The sequence below is a fragment of the Kogia breviceps genome, chromosome 10 (genome assembly GCF_026419965.1).
Source record: "Kogia breviceps isolate mKogBre1 chromosome 10, mKogBre1 haplotype 1, whole genome shotgun sequence".
Lineage (NCBI taxonomy): Eukaryota > Metazoa > Chordata > Mammalia > Artiodactyla > Physeteridae > Kogia > Kogia breviceps.
Window position 1 is genome coordinate 35,550,758 of NC_081319.1, and position 14,226 is coordinate 35,564,983.

General features: G+C 49.1%; 1 protein-coding gene across 10 annotated transcripts in view; it reads right to left on the bottom strand.

Annotated features, from left to right (window-relative positions):
- The window catches only part of CACNA1D (calcium voltage-gated channel subunit alpha1 D), a 328,454-nt gene that overhangs the window by 63,206 nt on the left and 251,022 nt on the right, over positions 1 to 14,226 (bottom strand). For 9 of the 10 annotated variants that reach the window (XM_067043915.1, XM_067043911.1, XM_067043914.1 and 6 more), the window contains 9 exons: positions 14,131 to 14,200; positions 13,200 to 13,266; positions 12,320 to 12,467; positions 10,038 to 10,167; positions 6,762 to 6,821; positions 3,951 to 4,057; positions 2,375 to 2,462; positions 1,222 to 1,329; positions 1,082 to 1,134 (listed from right to left, as the gene is read on the bottom strand). In XM_067043915.1, the coding sequence (XP_066900016.1) occupies positions 1,082 to 1,134; positions 1,222 to 1,329; positions 2,375 to 2,462; positions 3,951 to 4,057; positions 6,762 to 6,821; positions 10,038 to 10,167; positions 12,320 to 12,467; positions 13,200 to 13,266; positions 14,131 to 14,200 (831 nt within the window). The remainder of the gene's footprint in view (positions 1 to 1,081; positions 1,135 to 1,221; positions 1,330 to 2,374; positions 2,463 to 3,950; positions 4,058 to 6,761; positions 6,822 to 10,037; positions 10,168 to 12,319; positions 12,468 to 13,199; positions 13,267 to 14,130; positions 14,201 to 14,226) is intronic. The other variant, XM_067043912.1, reaches the window with a different exon arrangement.

Below are 14,226 nucleotides of genomic sequence, written 5' to 3' on the forward strand. Positions count from 1 at the left end.
TGGCCATGCAGAATTCCACAAGTTCTGGGAAACGAGCCCAGGCAGCCTCTAATCTACGTTTTAGTTTTAATCAAATTCCTTCTCTTATACCAACAATATTCCCAGTTTTCTTTCCAAAACAATTCTATAATCGCTGGCACACAGTATTTCTCCTAGCATGTCTCTACCTCACAGATGAGAAGGCCGACTTAGCGAGGGAAGGGAAAGCATCTTCACGCGGCTGCTGTGCTGTCACCTCCGTGGGCGCCCCCCACCCCCACCCCAGAGCATGAACGGGGGCCCCTGAGGTGCACTGCCACAGTCACATGGCCTTTGGTGCTCTCTGACTGCACCTTCTGCTGAAGAGAAACCCTCAACGAACACAGTGCAAGCAGGCCAGCCTTGCCTGGTGACATCTCAAAAGGACAGGGACACAGGGACGTCTATGCCTCTAAGGTCTCAGAACTTCAGGCAATGGTCTCCGTGTCTACCTTCATAGTCTTCTGGATGCATTGGGATAAGAGGAATGAGTATATGCCACCTGCCCTCTCCTCTGCCCATTATTGTGAACGAACGTATGGCCAAGATGTGGATGATGGGAGCAAGGAGAAAGAAGCATCCTGGGACCTGTCAGAAGAGGGTGGCCAGATTCTGAACTCCAGGAAGTTAAGCTTCAAGTTCTGGTTTGAGGAAAAAATTAGACACGTGGCTGTAGGGGGAGCTTTTGGGGAGCATTTCATAATTGTTATTTTAGGTTTTCGTGCCCACTCTCTCCCCCAGTTTACTGATTCTATACCAAACATCAGAAGTCATCTCTCCATGCCTTAAGGGTGATGAAAAGCTTTGGAACTAGACAGAAGTGGTGCTCCTTCCACAATGTGATTGTATGAGATGTCACTGAACTGTACAGTTTGAAATGGTTGATTTTACGTTATGTGCATTTCACCTCAAAACAAAACCCTTCCATCTCTCCAGCCATGAGCTGAGCTCTCAGGCCTCTTGTCCTCCACAACAAAAACTTCTGAAATGCTAGCACGGGCGGATTCTTGAAGCTTTTTATCTGTTCTTCCAAATTCCCCACTCCCACGTTCAGGACACTCACTTGCATTCTTCGGGGTTACTTTTGGCTTCATCTGTGCATCGATAAAACTTTCCCTGGATACAAAACAGACAGACAGTCAAATGTGGGCTCCGCCTGAAGAAGATGGGCTGGGCTCCATGCTGGAAGGCCCTTCCCTGTACCTTGAAGAGCTGCACCCCGATGCAGGCAAACATGAACTGGAGGAGGGTGGTGACGATCATGATGTTGCCAATTGTCCGGATGGCCACAAAGACGCACTGGACCACGTGCTAAGGAGAGGGGGTGGGGAGGGGACAGGGGAGCGTTAGTTCCCTGTGTTATTTTAGCCACGGGGTGAACTAATACCAAGCAAGATTTTCTATGGTTGTATGCATTTTTATATTATTTTCCCACCTGACAGTCCCTTATGCTTCGTTTTTCAGGTAGTTATCTATGGAGTTACCCCCAGTGCATTATGGCCACCTGGGAGAAACGCCCTGTGAGCACGTACCTCCTTGGCTTCCTCCAAAACAGTGAGCTCAGTCAGAAGAAGTGCCATGGGGTACAGCACTGCCTGGCACACAGGCCCACAGGGCCCTGTACCCCATAAGATGAGTTAGGAAAATGTAAACCCTCTGGCCTTTTGTACAAACTGCACAAGAATAGAATTTAAAGACTAAAAGAAACCCAAAGGAATACTATTAATAATGAAAAAAGTAATGAAGTGTGAACAGTAATCAAATAAAGAAAAACATCTTAAATTAACAAAAAATTTTAAAAAGAATAACTTTTTTTCATGGAAAGGCATTTTATTATTTTATTATTTTATTTATTTATTTTTTTGCGGTACGCGGACCTCTCCCTGTTGTGGCCTCTCCCACTGAGAAGCACAGGTTCCGGATGCACAGGCTCAGCGGCCATGGCTCACGGGCCCAGCCGCTCCGCGGCATGAGGGATCTTTCCAGACCGGGGCACAAACCCATGTCCCCTGCGTCGGCAGGCGGACTCTCAACCACTACGCCACCAGGGAAGCCCGGCATTTTATTTTAAATATAGCAGTGTGTACATGTCAATCCCAAACTCCCAATCTATCCCTCCCCCTACCCTTCCCCCCCTGGTAACCATAAGATCATTCTCTAAGTCTGTGAGTAAAATAATAACTTGAAAAACACTACCAGCACTTAGCAGAGGCAGCTTCATTGGTTAGAAATGTTCTTTTCAAAGGCAAAGCTCACTGGAAAATCCATCAGGCCTCAACCCAGTCCTGGCCCAGAAAAATCAGTGATGACAGCTAACCCCAACCGAAGCCAGCCCAGCCTGGAGAGGAATCCAAACCTTAAGTCCTTTTGCTCTGTTGATTGCCCTGAGCGGTCTCAGGACCCTTAAGACTCTCAGGATCTTCACAACAGAGATGGCACTGGATCTAAGGGAAGGAGCAGAGGAAAGCCAGCAAGCAGAGTGCATTACACTGGGTACAATACTGTGAGGTGATTTCACTTCACTACAACTATGGTGGGACCACGTGGAGCAGAGCTAATCTCTCCCCATGGCCCACACATGAGGATGGGTCTCCTCCTTCCGGTCCACGCTCCATGGCACCTCCTCAGCCAGGCCCCCCGCACTCTCAGAGACCCTGACAGGCACACAACTAATGCAGCAGAGACACAATTTAGGAGTTTGCTTTATTCTTTCCACCTGATGTAAACGCGAGGCAGTACTTGGCTGAGTTGCGTTGGTTTTCTAAGTTTGGAGGCTTGCTGCAGTGCCCTGGTGCTGGGCTTCTCTGGCCTTCAAGGAGTCCGCTGTTGGGCGGGAGAGATGGGCAACCGCAAGCCAGCATGCAGGTGTGACAACAGAGGGAAGGCAGCCAGGGGAACACACCTTGGGGAGTCTGGGAAGGCCCCATAGAGGTGATATCAGGTGAGTCCCAAGTGGGTATGGGGTTAGCATATGGGGGGGGGGGGCGCAGCTGGAGAGCGCAGGCACAGCTGCGAGCTTACAGGCGTGGCAAAGATACTCGTGAGAATGCCTTTCCGAGTTGTGACTACATGGCTCCCTGTCACTGGGTACTGATGGGAGGTGAGGAAGAGGATTTCAACACAGGGCAGTTTCAGGCAGGGGTCCTCCCCCTTCTGAGGGGGATAGAGCCTCTCATTTCCCTTTAGTTCAGAGGCCATGTGCACACACGTGCTCTCATATGGGGGGCACTGATGGTCAGCACCTGAGGAGAGGTGCTTCAAAGTCAGCAGGAAAGCAAGGCCACCCCTGGACGCTCCCACTGGAGCCTCTGCCCCAAACCCCCGGGTACGGCAGGCAGGCAGGCAGTGTACAGCTGGGGCTGTTCCCCACCAGAAATCCCTCAATGCCATGGAAAGGTCCTGGGGCTCTGACTTGCAGCTTTGGCCCCTTCTAGCTAAAAATTTTAGATGCCAAAAGAAAAGGATCATAGCAGCTGATTTATCCTGGAGAGGAAGGGAAGCCTTCAATATCCAAGCTGGAAAGGCCTGAGAAGCCACCTTGTCCAACCCCTCCTGTATAGATGGGGAACTGAGATCCTGGGAGAGGAGCCCCCGCCAGCCCCGGGCCCTGGACCAGGCCCTGGAGAACCCAGAGTAGAGTCCAGCTCCCCTCCCTCCTAGTCTAGACTTCTTTCACCCTCTTTTGAAAAAAATATCACACAGAAAAATGAGCACATCCCAGCAGAGGGCATAAAAAGAAAAACAGAAACACAAGAAAGGATGAGTTGTCCCAATGCTTTCTGGCATGGGCACAAATTAAGCTTTCCCAGATAACCAAATGCCATAATTAAAATGATGCCTAGGCTTTATGAATTATGTTAAGATTCCTCACATAGACCTTCCTGCCCAACAGTCCCGTACACACACGTTCACACACGCCCCAGAATACTTACTGGATCCCAAATGACACCAGAGACACCCCAACGACCAGCATATCCAGTAAGTTGAAGTAGTTCCTGCAGAAAGCCCCTTTGTGGAGGAAAGCTCCAAAAGTCGTCATCTATAAGCAGAATCATGAGTGATTTAGAGTTTGTTTGTTTTTTTTTCCTCTCTCTGCAAAGGAAAAGAAACCTGGGCTCTTTACAAAAGCTTGAGCAAAGTATGACTTTATGAACAAGTGTGCATTAGGAAGCCAGAAATGTAAACCCACAGGGAAGAGCAACTGAATGCTTTGTTCAAAAATGGAAAAAGGGCAGCTGATCTCCTATACATTTTAAAAGAAGAGAGCAATTATTTCACTGGACATTATTACAGTGAAAACAAATTTCAACTATGAATATATCATTGGCACGTCCAAAGGCTCTGTCTCAGCAGAGAGTCCACTTGACCAGGTTTGTCAGGATGTAATCGCTGCCCAGACAACCTGCCTTCCCCACAAAATGCCAGTTCTGGCCCTTCTGAGACCTCAGCAGAGCCCACATTGCTCCAACCCAGACTTCCCAAGTGGGGCTAGAAGTGCCCGAGCCCAGGGATCACACGCTCTGTTGATATAGAAACGTGCGTGGTTTTCCCAGGCCCCATATTGCTCCTAACGGCCCTTACTGACACACCCATTTTAAAGGCTCCTCCAGGTCCAGCTACTCTAGCATGTGCCGGGTGTGGCTCAGAAGCCGTCACCTGCTAAGTCACGGCCCCGAGTACCCGGAGCCCACACCGCAGGTTCCCCACTGAGCTTCCTGAATAAGGAGCTTAGTGAGGAAGCGCTCCAGAATAAAAACTGCAAAATGTATGGAGTTACTGCTTCTTTAGAAAAACAGATGGGAGAAGTTTCAGATAAGTACAGGAGAGGAGAGGCAGAGCGGGGAGCTAATTATACTGTGGCCCATATAGAACTGCCAATAATTAACCCTCTTTAACCTACAAAAAAAAAAAAAAAAAAAAAAAGGCCATTTCAAATGGTTTAACCCAGTATCCAAACAGCCTTCCGAATCCTCCCCAGGCCACCAGGAACCACCCTTTTGACGTCAGCTGCTTCTCAGAGATTCTGCATTTTCTGAATCCTTCTTGTTTTAGCTCTTTTTCCACTCTATGAGAAACTTTCAAAATGAGGATTGATTTGGAAGATTTAAGTCACTGAGGCAAATATATAGAAATTGAAAAGCAATAATTGTGGGGTTTTTTTCTTTTAAATGAACCTGTATCTCTTTGCCCTGAAGCCCAAGAGGAACTAAATGCACTGGACAACTTAAAACTGTGGAAAGTAAAACCTCAATTAACCAGGCTAACAGGCTAAAGATAACATTTTCCCGTTCAGTATGAGGAGAAGGCAAATTGCCAAAAAAAAAAAAAAACAAACACAAAAAGCAGCTCAGGATGAAGCAGAGGCCAGGTGAGCGGCCTTGCACCCCACACCCTGTGCCTTTTCTGCTGCAGTGCCCATCACCGTGGAGACGGAGGTAGGATCTGCTCACTGACCCAGGCAGCATCCCACATAGGACAACCGTCAACCAAATTTACTGGCCTAAAGGCAGGAAAATGAACTCAAATGCCTAGAAGATTTTTAACAAGGGTTTAAACAGAGGTTGGTTGGTTGGTTTTGTGCTAGTATTTTCACTAACCAAAAAAAAAAAAAGAGAGAGAGAGAGAGAGAGAGAAAATAACTAAATACCCTATTGCCTGGAATGTTAACTGAGGTTTCATTTTACAGAAGATTTTGTAAAGAGCCCAAGTTCCACAGTACATTAAAATACATTTTTTTTCTTTTTTTGTCCTGAGATGCACACACAAAAACCCCAACAGGGTTTAAAGAAACTGTGGTTCCAAGACCTCATTTCCCAGCTTGTCTCTCCACTAGGAGATGACTGCCCTGACAGTTGTCCCAGGCCACATTGTTCCAGTACTGTGAGGATGCATGCCCCTCAGCAAGTCTGGGGTTCTGGGCTCTCTGCTGTGGTCTCCAGACCTCTGAGTACATAGAAACGAGCTCTCCCCAGGGTGGCCTTCACAACCAGTACACAAACCACATGCAGCAATGGCAACTGGCAACTCATGCATGGGCAGTACATTCTGGGCCCCCTGTCCAGAGGGTGCTCTTTTCGTTTGTGTAAATGTAAGCCCATCTATTAAAACAGATATATCTTAACACAAAGAGACCCACATTATCTTGCAAATCTTGTTGCAAGAAAATAGTGTGTTACTCTTTTAGAGCACTGAAAACATAATGCAGTCAAAGAAATGAGAAGAGAGACATTCCCTTCGCAGGAGAAATGCTTTTCCTCTGACTTTGATGTCAAGAAGGGTGGAAGAAAGTTCACACATAGTGTTGTATCTGTTATCAGTTGACACATTTCAGAGAACATTATAAAAGGAGCAAAATATAATTTCCAATCACTATTAGGAAGCCAAAGTAGCTCCTACATGCACTCAAAGGTTAAAAAGAAACAGCAAAAGCAAGTTGAATGGTTACAGGGAAAAAAAATCCTTTGGTTAAAAAAAAAAAAAAAAGCGGAGCTTGATCACAGAGGACAAAAACTGAAAATAGCCAAAAGCACGTCACGCTTCTTGGCTTCCGTGTGTCACACACAGGAGCAGGCCCCTGAAACACACTCCTGTGGCACCTGTTACCTTCAAAACGATCTCAAATGCAAAAGTACCAGTGAAGACATAATCTGCATAACCTAGCATCTGGAAGGTAAACAAAGAATTGCCACCGTTATTGCTACCGCTGCTTTAGAGTATGCGAGGATCAATGAAAAAGCCATTACCTTTAACAGGATTTCAACAGTAAAGATGGCTGTGAAAGCATAGTCAAAGTAACCCAGTATCTGCAAGGCACAACACGTGGACATGAGAAAAAGGCATCCGGACAAACCCCAACAGCTACACGCCCGCAAGCGGTCGGAGACCCGTTCTCCTGGGATATGCCTGCCACCCTGGAGGAAAGTGCAGAGATGCTCAAAGGGCCCCACCTTGGTCCAACCAAGAGCTTTGGGGATACTTACCTCCTGTAGCCACTCCCGGTGACCCCCCGCCCCAGCCTCGTGTTCTGGGCAGACAGAGGCTCACTTATGAAAGCACTAGGCTGATAAGTAACTTGTGGCACCAGATAAATTAGTGTCACACACATTTCAGATTTTTAACTGCCTTTTTGGTAGAATGAAATATGCTGTCATTCAGCTGAACTTTGGATTGGAGGGAAAATGTAAACCAAGGTATTAGTGGCACCAAATGGGGCCACGTGTTCCCTCCAATTCCAGCCCATTCCATCAGGGAGCAAACACACTTCCCCCACCGATGTGCCAGGCTGCAGAAATCTGCAAGGAAGAGTTTCACTTAGCATCTTCCTCCTGCCTGCTGCTCTGCATCTACCACTGCTCTCTCTCTCAACGCAGGTTTTTTCCTTGCTGGGCCCATTCAAAGAACGGATTGATTTGGCCTCTGAATGATGGTCCAGGCCACTTTATCAGCATTCCTGAGAATACTGTCTACTTTCCAACCAGTAGAGTCCCGCTAACCCCTTCTGGGCTCCCTGCTTCTCCTCAGAGCCAAGGGGGCTGAAGGGTGGGCAGGTGGGCGGCAGTGGGCCTGTCTAAGGCTGCTCACAGGGAATCCTCAGCCACAAACACAGCAGCCGAGACTCTGCCGCTGGAAGAGGCCGTCTTGGCTGCTTATCTGCATGACAGCTGGGCTCCGTGGTTTGGGGGAAGTGAAGAGAGCGGCCCTGGAAGATAACCCGTGGAGCCCACCCGGGCCAACTCCGTTCATTTCACAGATGTGGATGCTGAAAACAGGGGCGGCTGCTCAGGCCACGCGGCCAGTCTCTGCATCGCTGAGCAGGGAAGCCAGGCCTCCGATATGCCAGTCAAGAGCCACGGGCCTTGCTGTGTCTGTGTGGGAGTCCTTACTACTGTTACACTAAGGTGAGGACCTCTGTTTCAAAGGCAGCCCTCCTCGCTGAAGTTCTCTCTCTTCAGACAGTATTATTCATTTTCCAAACTGTTTCCATTTGGGGGTTTATAAATTTTGCTGGAACCCTTCTGTGTATCTGTGTTTCTGGCCAGACAATGAAAGGTCTTTCCCAGTACACTACCAAGGCTGCCCACGGGGAACCCTGCCCCTCCTCCTTAGCCCCTCCGAGGTCGCAGCAGGGCTGTGCCTGCTGAAAGCACATGGGTAGCCAAGAATGACACAGCTGCCGACAAGCCGGGTCAAAACTCTTGGACTCAGGTTGTCCTTTCCTCGCTCTGCCTCCTTTCTCTTTTCCACTAATGAATCAGCTAAGGTTTTCTTTTTTTTTTTTTAAAAAGCACTGCATGATATTAGTTATATGACGTATCTAAAGTAGTGAAACTCGCAGAGAGAAAGCAGAATGGCGGTTGTCAGGGGCTGCGGGAGGTGGACATGGGCGGTAAAGTGCCTGTCATACAAGGTGAGTGAGTTCCAGAGATCTGCCATCCAACATGGTGCCAGGGTTAAGGATACTACTGTCTTGTATCCTTAAAATTTTGTCAAGGAAAATCTCATGTTAAGTGTTCTGACTACAGTCAAATAAAAACACTGTGGTATTTTAAAAGCAAGACACACATACATATGTACATCTATTAAAAAAGAACAATAACATTCTTGGGAAAAGTGGCAGGGAAATAAACCCATGGGGAAGTGATTACAACAAAAAATTAGAACATGAGGCTCGCATGTAAATTAACTCTTTGTCAATCTGTGTTCTAGGACTAGCTTCTGACATAGTCCATCACATAATGGTATTTTTTTCCCAAACAGATTTTCCCCCTTGTGTCTCATCTTTAGGATGGAACCAGTGGCACTGAGGGCCTTGTTCCATCTGAGCGTTTAGACAGCCTCGAGAATCTTAGCAAAAGCCCTAACCTCTGAGTACACATTGAGACAGGCTCGGGGCCTTCATCTTTACATCACCCACGCATGCTTTGAGGGGAAGATCTTTTAATCTTCGTATCAGGGTGCCCGAGTTTCAGCAATCTGATAGATTGGGTTTCCCAGGCTTCAAACCAAGAGCACTGGAAATGAAAAGACAGCACAGGGCTTGGTTGTCACAACTGAAATCGTGGGACACTGATCTGGTGATTTGTCTAAATCCACAAATCTCTAAAAATCTCTTGTACGGAAAGAGGTACCAACCAGGCAAGGCAGCGACCCCTGACGGCCTCGCACACTTGCGGGCCGCCCTCCCCGGGCAGCTTTTAGGGCGATCATCTGAAACTGCGCTACGGTATTGAGGCCGGGCAGTCAACAGGCTACCATCCTCTGAAGCTGTCTCGCCTCTGGACTGTTCTCAGGGCTGACAGCTGACCTGCTGAGACTGAACTGCTCAGGCAGGAACTGATTTAGGTACCAGTCTCTGCCCAACATCAATGCTGGGGAAGGGAGCCAGCCCTAAATTACGAAACTGCTTACAAATACAAGACTAAACCCTCTGCTTGTTTTCTTTGTAAAGCCACCTCCTGCCCCAAACTAACCAAAACTTAGTTCTTCTCCACTGAACCCTTCAGGTCCACATCTGTCATCTCCCTAACTTGTATTTCTTATCAGTAACAGAACCAAGTAGCTTTTGTGCATTTAAGTCTTCCTGCCAACCCTACATAAGAGCTCCCCAGCATGTGACACACCTGGTTTCAATTTTACTTTCTCTCCTGCTGGATGCTGCCACCAGGCGGGAATCTCAAAATAGGTGTGCATGTGAGTTGGACCAGGGAGGGGGAAAGAGGGACCAAAATGTTGGCAGCGAGGAACGGAGAGGTAGAGAAGCGGAGCCCCTGAAAATACTCAGTTATTGCAGAATATTTGAAACGAGGTATAAAATATATGATTCAATAAAGGTTTGTGCCCATAAAACAAAACCTCTCTGGCACTGACAGACCTGAAACAAAATGCCTACAGGTGAACAAGAGGCCCACTTGAGCTTTTGCCCTCATGGCCCCCGCAGGCCCTGGGCGGACACGGCCTCTGCCCGAGAGCTCAGCGCCGACGTGGGGAGCCCCGCCCTGCCGTCCTCGCTCGGGGCTTACAGTGTTCCGGAAGGAGTGGCTGCGGATGGGGTCCTCGGCGGCGAGGGCAGCGCTGCTCAGCATGATGAAGACGAGGATAAGGTTGGTGAAGATGTGGTGGTTGATGAGCTTGTGGCAGCCCACGCGGATCCTGCGGGGAAAGCCGCCGCATGGACGCAGCCCCAGAAGGGCCCGGGCCCTCAGCACATTAGGGCCACTCCACGGTGATGAACCAGGTGGAGGACAGCTGTCCCTGTGCCACCCAAGCCCCGACCCAGCAAATGGACCCACCGGACCATCAGCCCCTGCAAACCCCAGGACGGCAGACCCCAAGTGTTCTGTATGGACACGCCACAGAGACCATTCACTGACTCCTTAAAAGTGTGGACACAGTCCTTCTAAAGGTGAAGAAACTGAGGCTTCAGCCTGTGAAAGAACTTTCTTAAGGCGACCCAGCTATGGGAATTCCCCGGCGGTCCAGTGCTTAGGACTCTATGCTCTCACTGCCAAGGGCCCAGGTGTGATACCTGGTCAGGGAACTAAAATCCCACAAGCTGAGCGGTGTGGCCAAAAAAACAAAAAACAAAAAACGGTGACCCAGATAGTAGGGACCAGAGGCAGATTTCCAATCCAGGCCTGAGGGTGACATATCCCCACCATAACCTGAAGCCCAGCTGCTCCCTTTCCCTGCCTTGGAACAGAGACCGAGGTCAGAGCTCACGCCAACAGCTCACAGAGAAGGGGAGCAATCCCAGCAGTTGGGCTGTACCAAAACATGACCACGGTAAGCGAGGCTTGGTGGAATCTCCTGTTATGTGGAGATTCTGTCATAAGTGCTATTTTTGCGGGGAGGAGGGCGAGTCGACCCACAACAAGTACTTCTGAGAAAGTCAAGTGAAAGTTACACCATCATGCAAGAATCTTAGAAGGATGCTACTGTACGTGCTCAGCACACCCAGCCCTGGCTCTCACGACGGCTCCACAGGCCATCAGAGCCTTTCCTGATGCCCCTGATGGCCCATGGGCTAGTTAGTGCCTGACTTCCCTTAGCCTCAATATTTGACTTTAGAATTTAAAGTTTGATTTGTTTTGTTTTGTTTTGTTTTTGGTCTACAGAATACATGTAGGTTTTCCTTTGAAACGTTTTTTTTTCACTTAAAAAACTGGAGTCCACTTTATATGAAGGTGACCCCTTGCTTCAAATCTTCCCTTTTGGGGCTGCTTAATGCTGGGATGTGGTCCTTGGAGGGCCTGCAAGCCATCAGCAGCTAGGGAAGGCCTTCCAGTGCTGTGAGGGCAGGAGTGCTCAAAGCTTTGGGGGAAAATCAATCCATTCCTCCAATATAGGCAGACATAATGAGCTGTAGATGTCAGTGAGTCAGCTGAATAACTTTTTAAAAGAGATATCCAAACCGTCAATGGTGCTGAGTGATAAAGACTACCATGGAGTCTTCAAGTCTTTAAGACTGCAGCCCCCCTTGCTTCCCACCTATGTCTCCCTGGAGCCTGTGAATTTATGGAGTTCTTCGCTGACAGCCCAGAACTGCTTCTGCAATTCTAGAAACCTTTCCAGGAGCCGTCGATTCCCCCTGGCACTTCACTCCTTCCCAGATAATTTAAAACCTAGAAACCAGCTAGTAAATACACATCTTCCTCTTACAGTCCTTGTGAGGAATTACCATGTTCCTGGTGAGCACCTGATCATTTTAACAAGAGAAATGCATTTGAAGCAGGATATCAGGGAGCTGAACTGAATAGCTACCATCTATACAATATCACTGAGCGATTATTACTTTATCACCCTCAAACTCAATAGGGAAAAGTAATCAAACTAAACTGGATCTCTGGGTGAAGATACTCTGCAGAAGTTGGTCAAAATCCTCATCCCCCACAGCATCTTAACAGAAGGCCCCCTCGTGAAGAAAGGGTCCATTGGATGGAAAACACTTCACCAGTGACGGCACACCAGAGCTGTGGGCTCTGACCAAGCCACAGTATCGCACCACTGCTGCCCCAGTGCAGGGCTTGCGGGGAGGAGAATCTGGAACAGCACTTCTCCCAGGACCTGGTCACACCCCTAAGCCCCTGGTCCGGGCACAGGAAGGCTAGGAAGAGATGAGAACAGAGGGCAAAGGCAAGGCTGGAGCAGGACAGGGGTCCAAGGGGGCTTGGGGGCCCTGACGCTCAGGCGCAGAAAGGGGCTGAGAACCATCTTCCCTCACACCATCCCCAGCCACCCTCAAGCAACCTGTAGGGTCCTGGGGGAGACGGGGCAGCTGTGCAATTATAAAGGGGATATTTACGGGTTGGTCTTGCTAAGAATGAAGAAAGCGCTCCCTTCGGGGATGGGGGTGATTTTCTCCTTCATGTTCAACTCAGAGATTCTTCGAGGACGGGGGCCAGCAGGAACCTCGGGTTCATCCTCTTCCTCCTCCTCTTCCTCTTCACCTACTTTAAAGGAGACACTTTTTTTTTAGGCATGAAATAAACAAAGACTGCATTTGGGTTTCAATGGTCGTCCTCAATTTCACATGAATACTTGGCTTAAGCGTTAACGTCATCTATCAGCTTACATTAATTAAAACCCTTCCAAATCCGAACGGAGAGTATGTGGGGGTGGGGAGGGGCTGAGAAGCGGGCCTGTCTGGTGAGCATGCGTAGCTGTGGGAATGAGGCCCCAGCAGTTTAAGATCCGAGCGAAGGTGAAGGTGGCAGCTGTGGGATTCTCACTGCCCATATCCCCAGCACCTTGCTGCTTCCCCAGCAACCTCCGTGCTCAGTTTCAGCCTGAAAAACTGTGTGGGGTTTCAAGTCACACACAGGCCCCCAGGCTCCCTGACTCCACGGTCCCTCCTAGGTGAGCCAGTAAAGGCCCCAGTCGAGAGAAAAGGATCAGGTGAGTGTTGATAACTGGCCGTCTCCTAGACAGACGTCCCAGCCCAGCGTGCGCTTGCCCTGCTCCACCTACACGTTCTCTCCCCACCCCCTGGAGCCTATAGGTTACATAAGCCTCCCGCAACCACGAGAAAAAGCAGAGCTAACCGGCCCACGAGGGGACTGCACCCGTGGCCTTGGCGGCCTCGGCAGCCCCGCATGTGCCCAGCTGGGCCAGCCAGCCGCAGACTCAGCCGCTGATCAGAGTGAGAGCAAAGACACATGGCCCATGCGCTGAGAGCCACATACCTGGCACATCACAAGGCGGGTAGGGGTCCTTGTCCTCATCGTCTTCTCGGTAGTCATCGATGGTGACCTGGGAAGACAGAGAGGTCTTGGGAGGAACGGAGACTGACTTAAATGTACTTGAGAGGAGCAAGTAAAGGCTCAGCTCTGCCGTTCAGCACGGGGCAGAGGAGCTGTCTCCAGAGTGTGCGCTGTATGTAAGTGTGTTGGGACAGCAGGTGCCCCCAGACGGTGACTCTGCTGAAAACAGAAGGTCTGAGGGCAGATGAGGAGTAAACTGGTGTAGCCCCTGCCCAGCCATGGACAGCCAGCCCCACCTATGCCTCTTCCTCTCCCAACACTGGCACCCACGCTACATGAGAACTGCCTTACAGATTCCTGCCGCCCCACCAGACTGAGAGCCCCACGCACACAGGGACCTCGCTGGTCTTGGCCGTTCCCGATCCCCAGTATCTGACACGCAGTCACCACTCAAAAAGTATTTACTGACTCACTGAATAAATGAACAAATTAATGAAAAATCCAGAGCTGACACGGTGCACGAAGTTTCACAGTAGGGCCCTGAGCGCCCAGACCCTCTGATCCCGAGACACCCGTGCTCTGCGGACAGACGTCTTTCAGCAGTCCTTGATTTTAATCCCCACTGAGAAGATACTGACACAGGTCAGGCCTGACCACATCATTCCAATCAAGAAAAAATAAGTGGTCAGACTAGTTCAGTATGCATCATACCAGCTCTCTGGTGAAATACTGTTAACAACCAGCTAAGTGCCTTAATTCACTCAGACAGCCCTGGAAAGCCGGCGTCTATGACCGGGTGACACACTTCCACTACTCCAAAATATCACACACAACACTGTCATGGTGTAAAGGGTACATTTATGGTGATACCAACAGCATCATTTTGAAACAGAGTGGAGAATGTAACATCTACCTTGTTGTCACTGTTGGCTATCTGGTTGACTTCTGGTTTGTTGTTCTTTTTATTTTCCAGGCTTTCTTTTCTACAGAGAAGAGAAAAGAACAAACA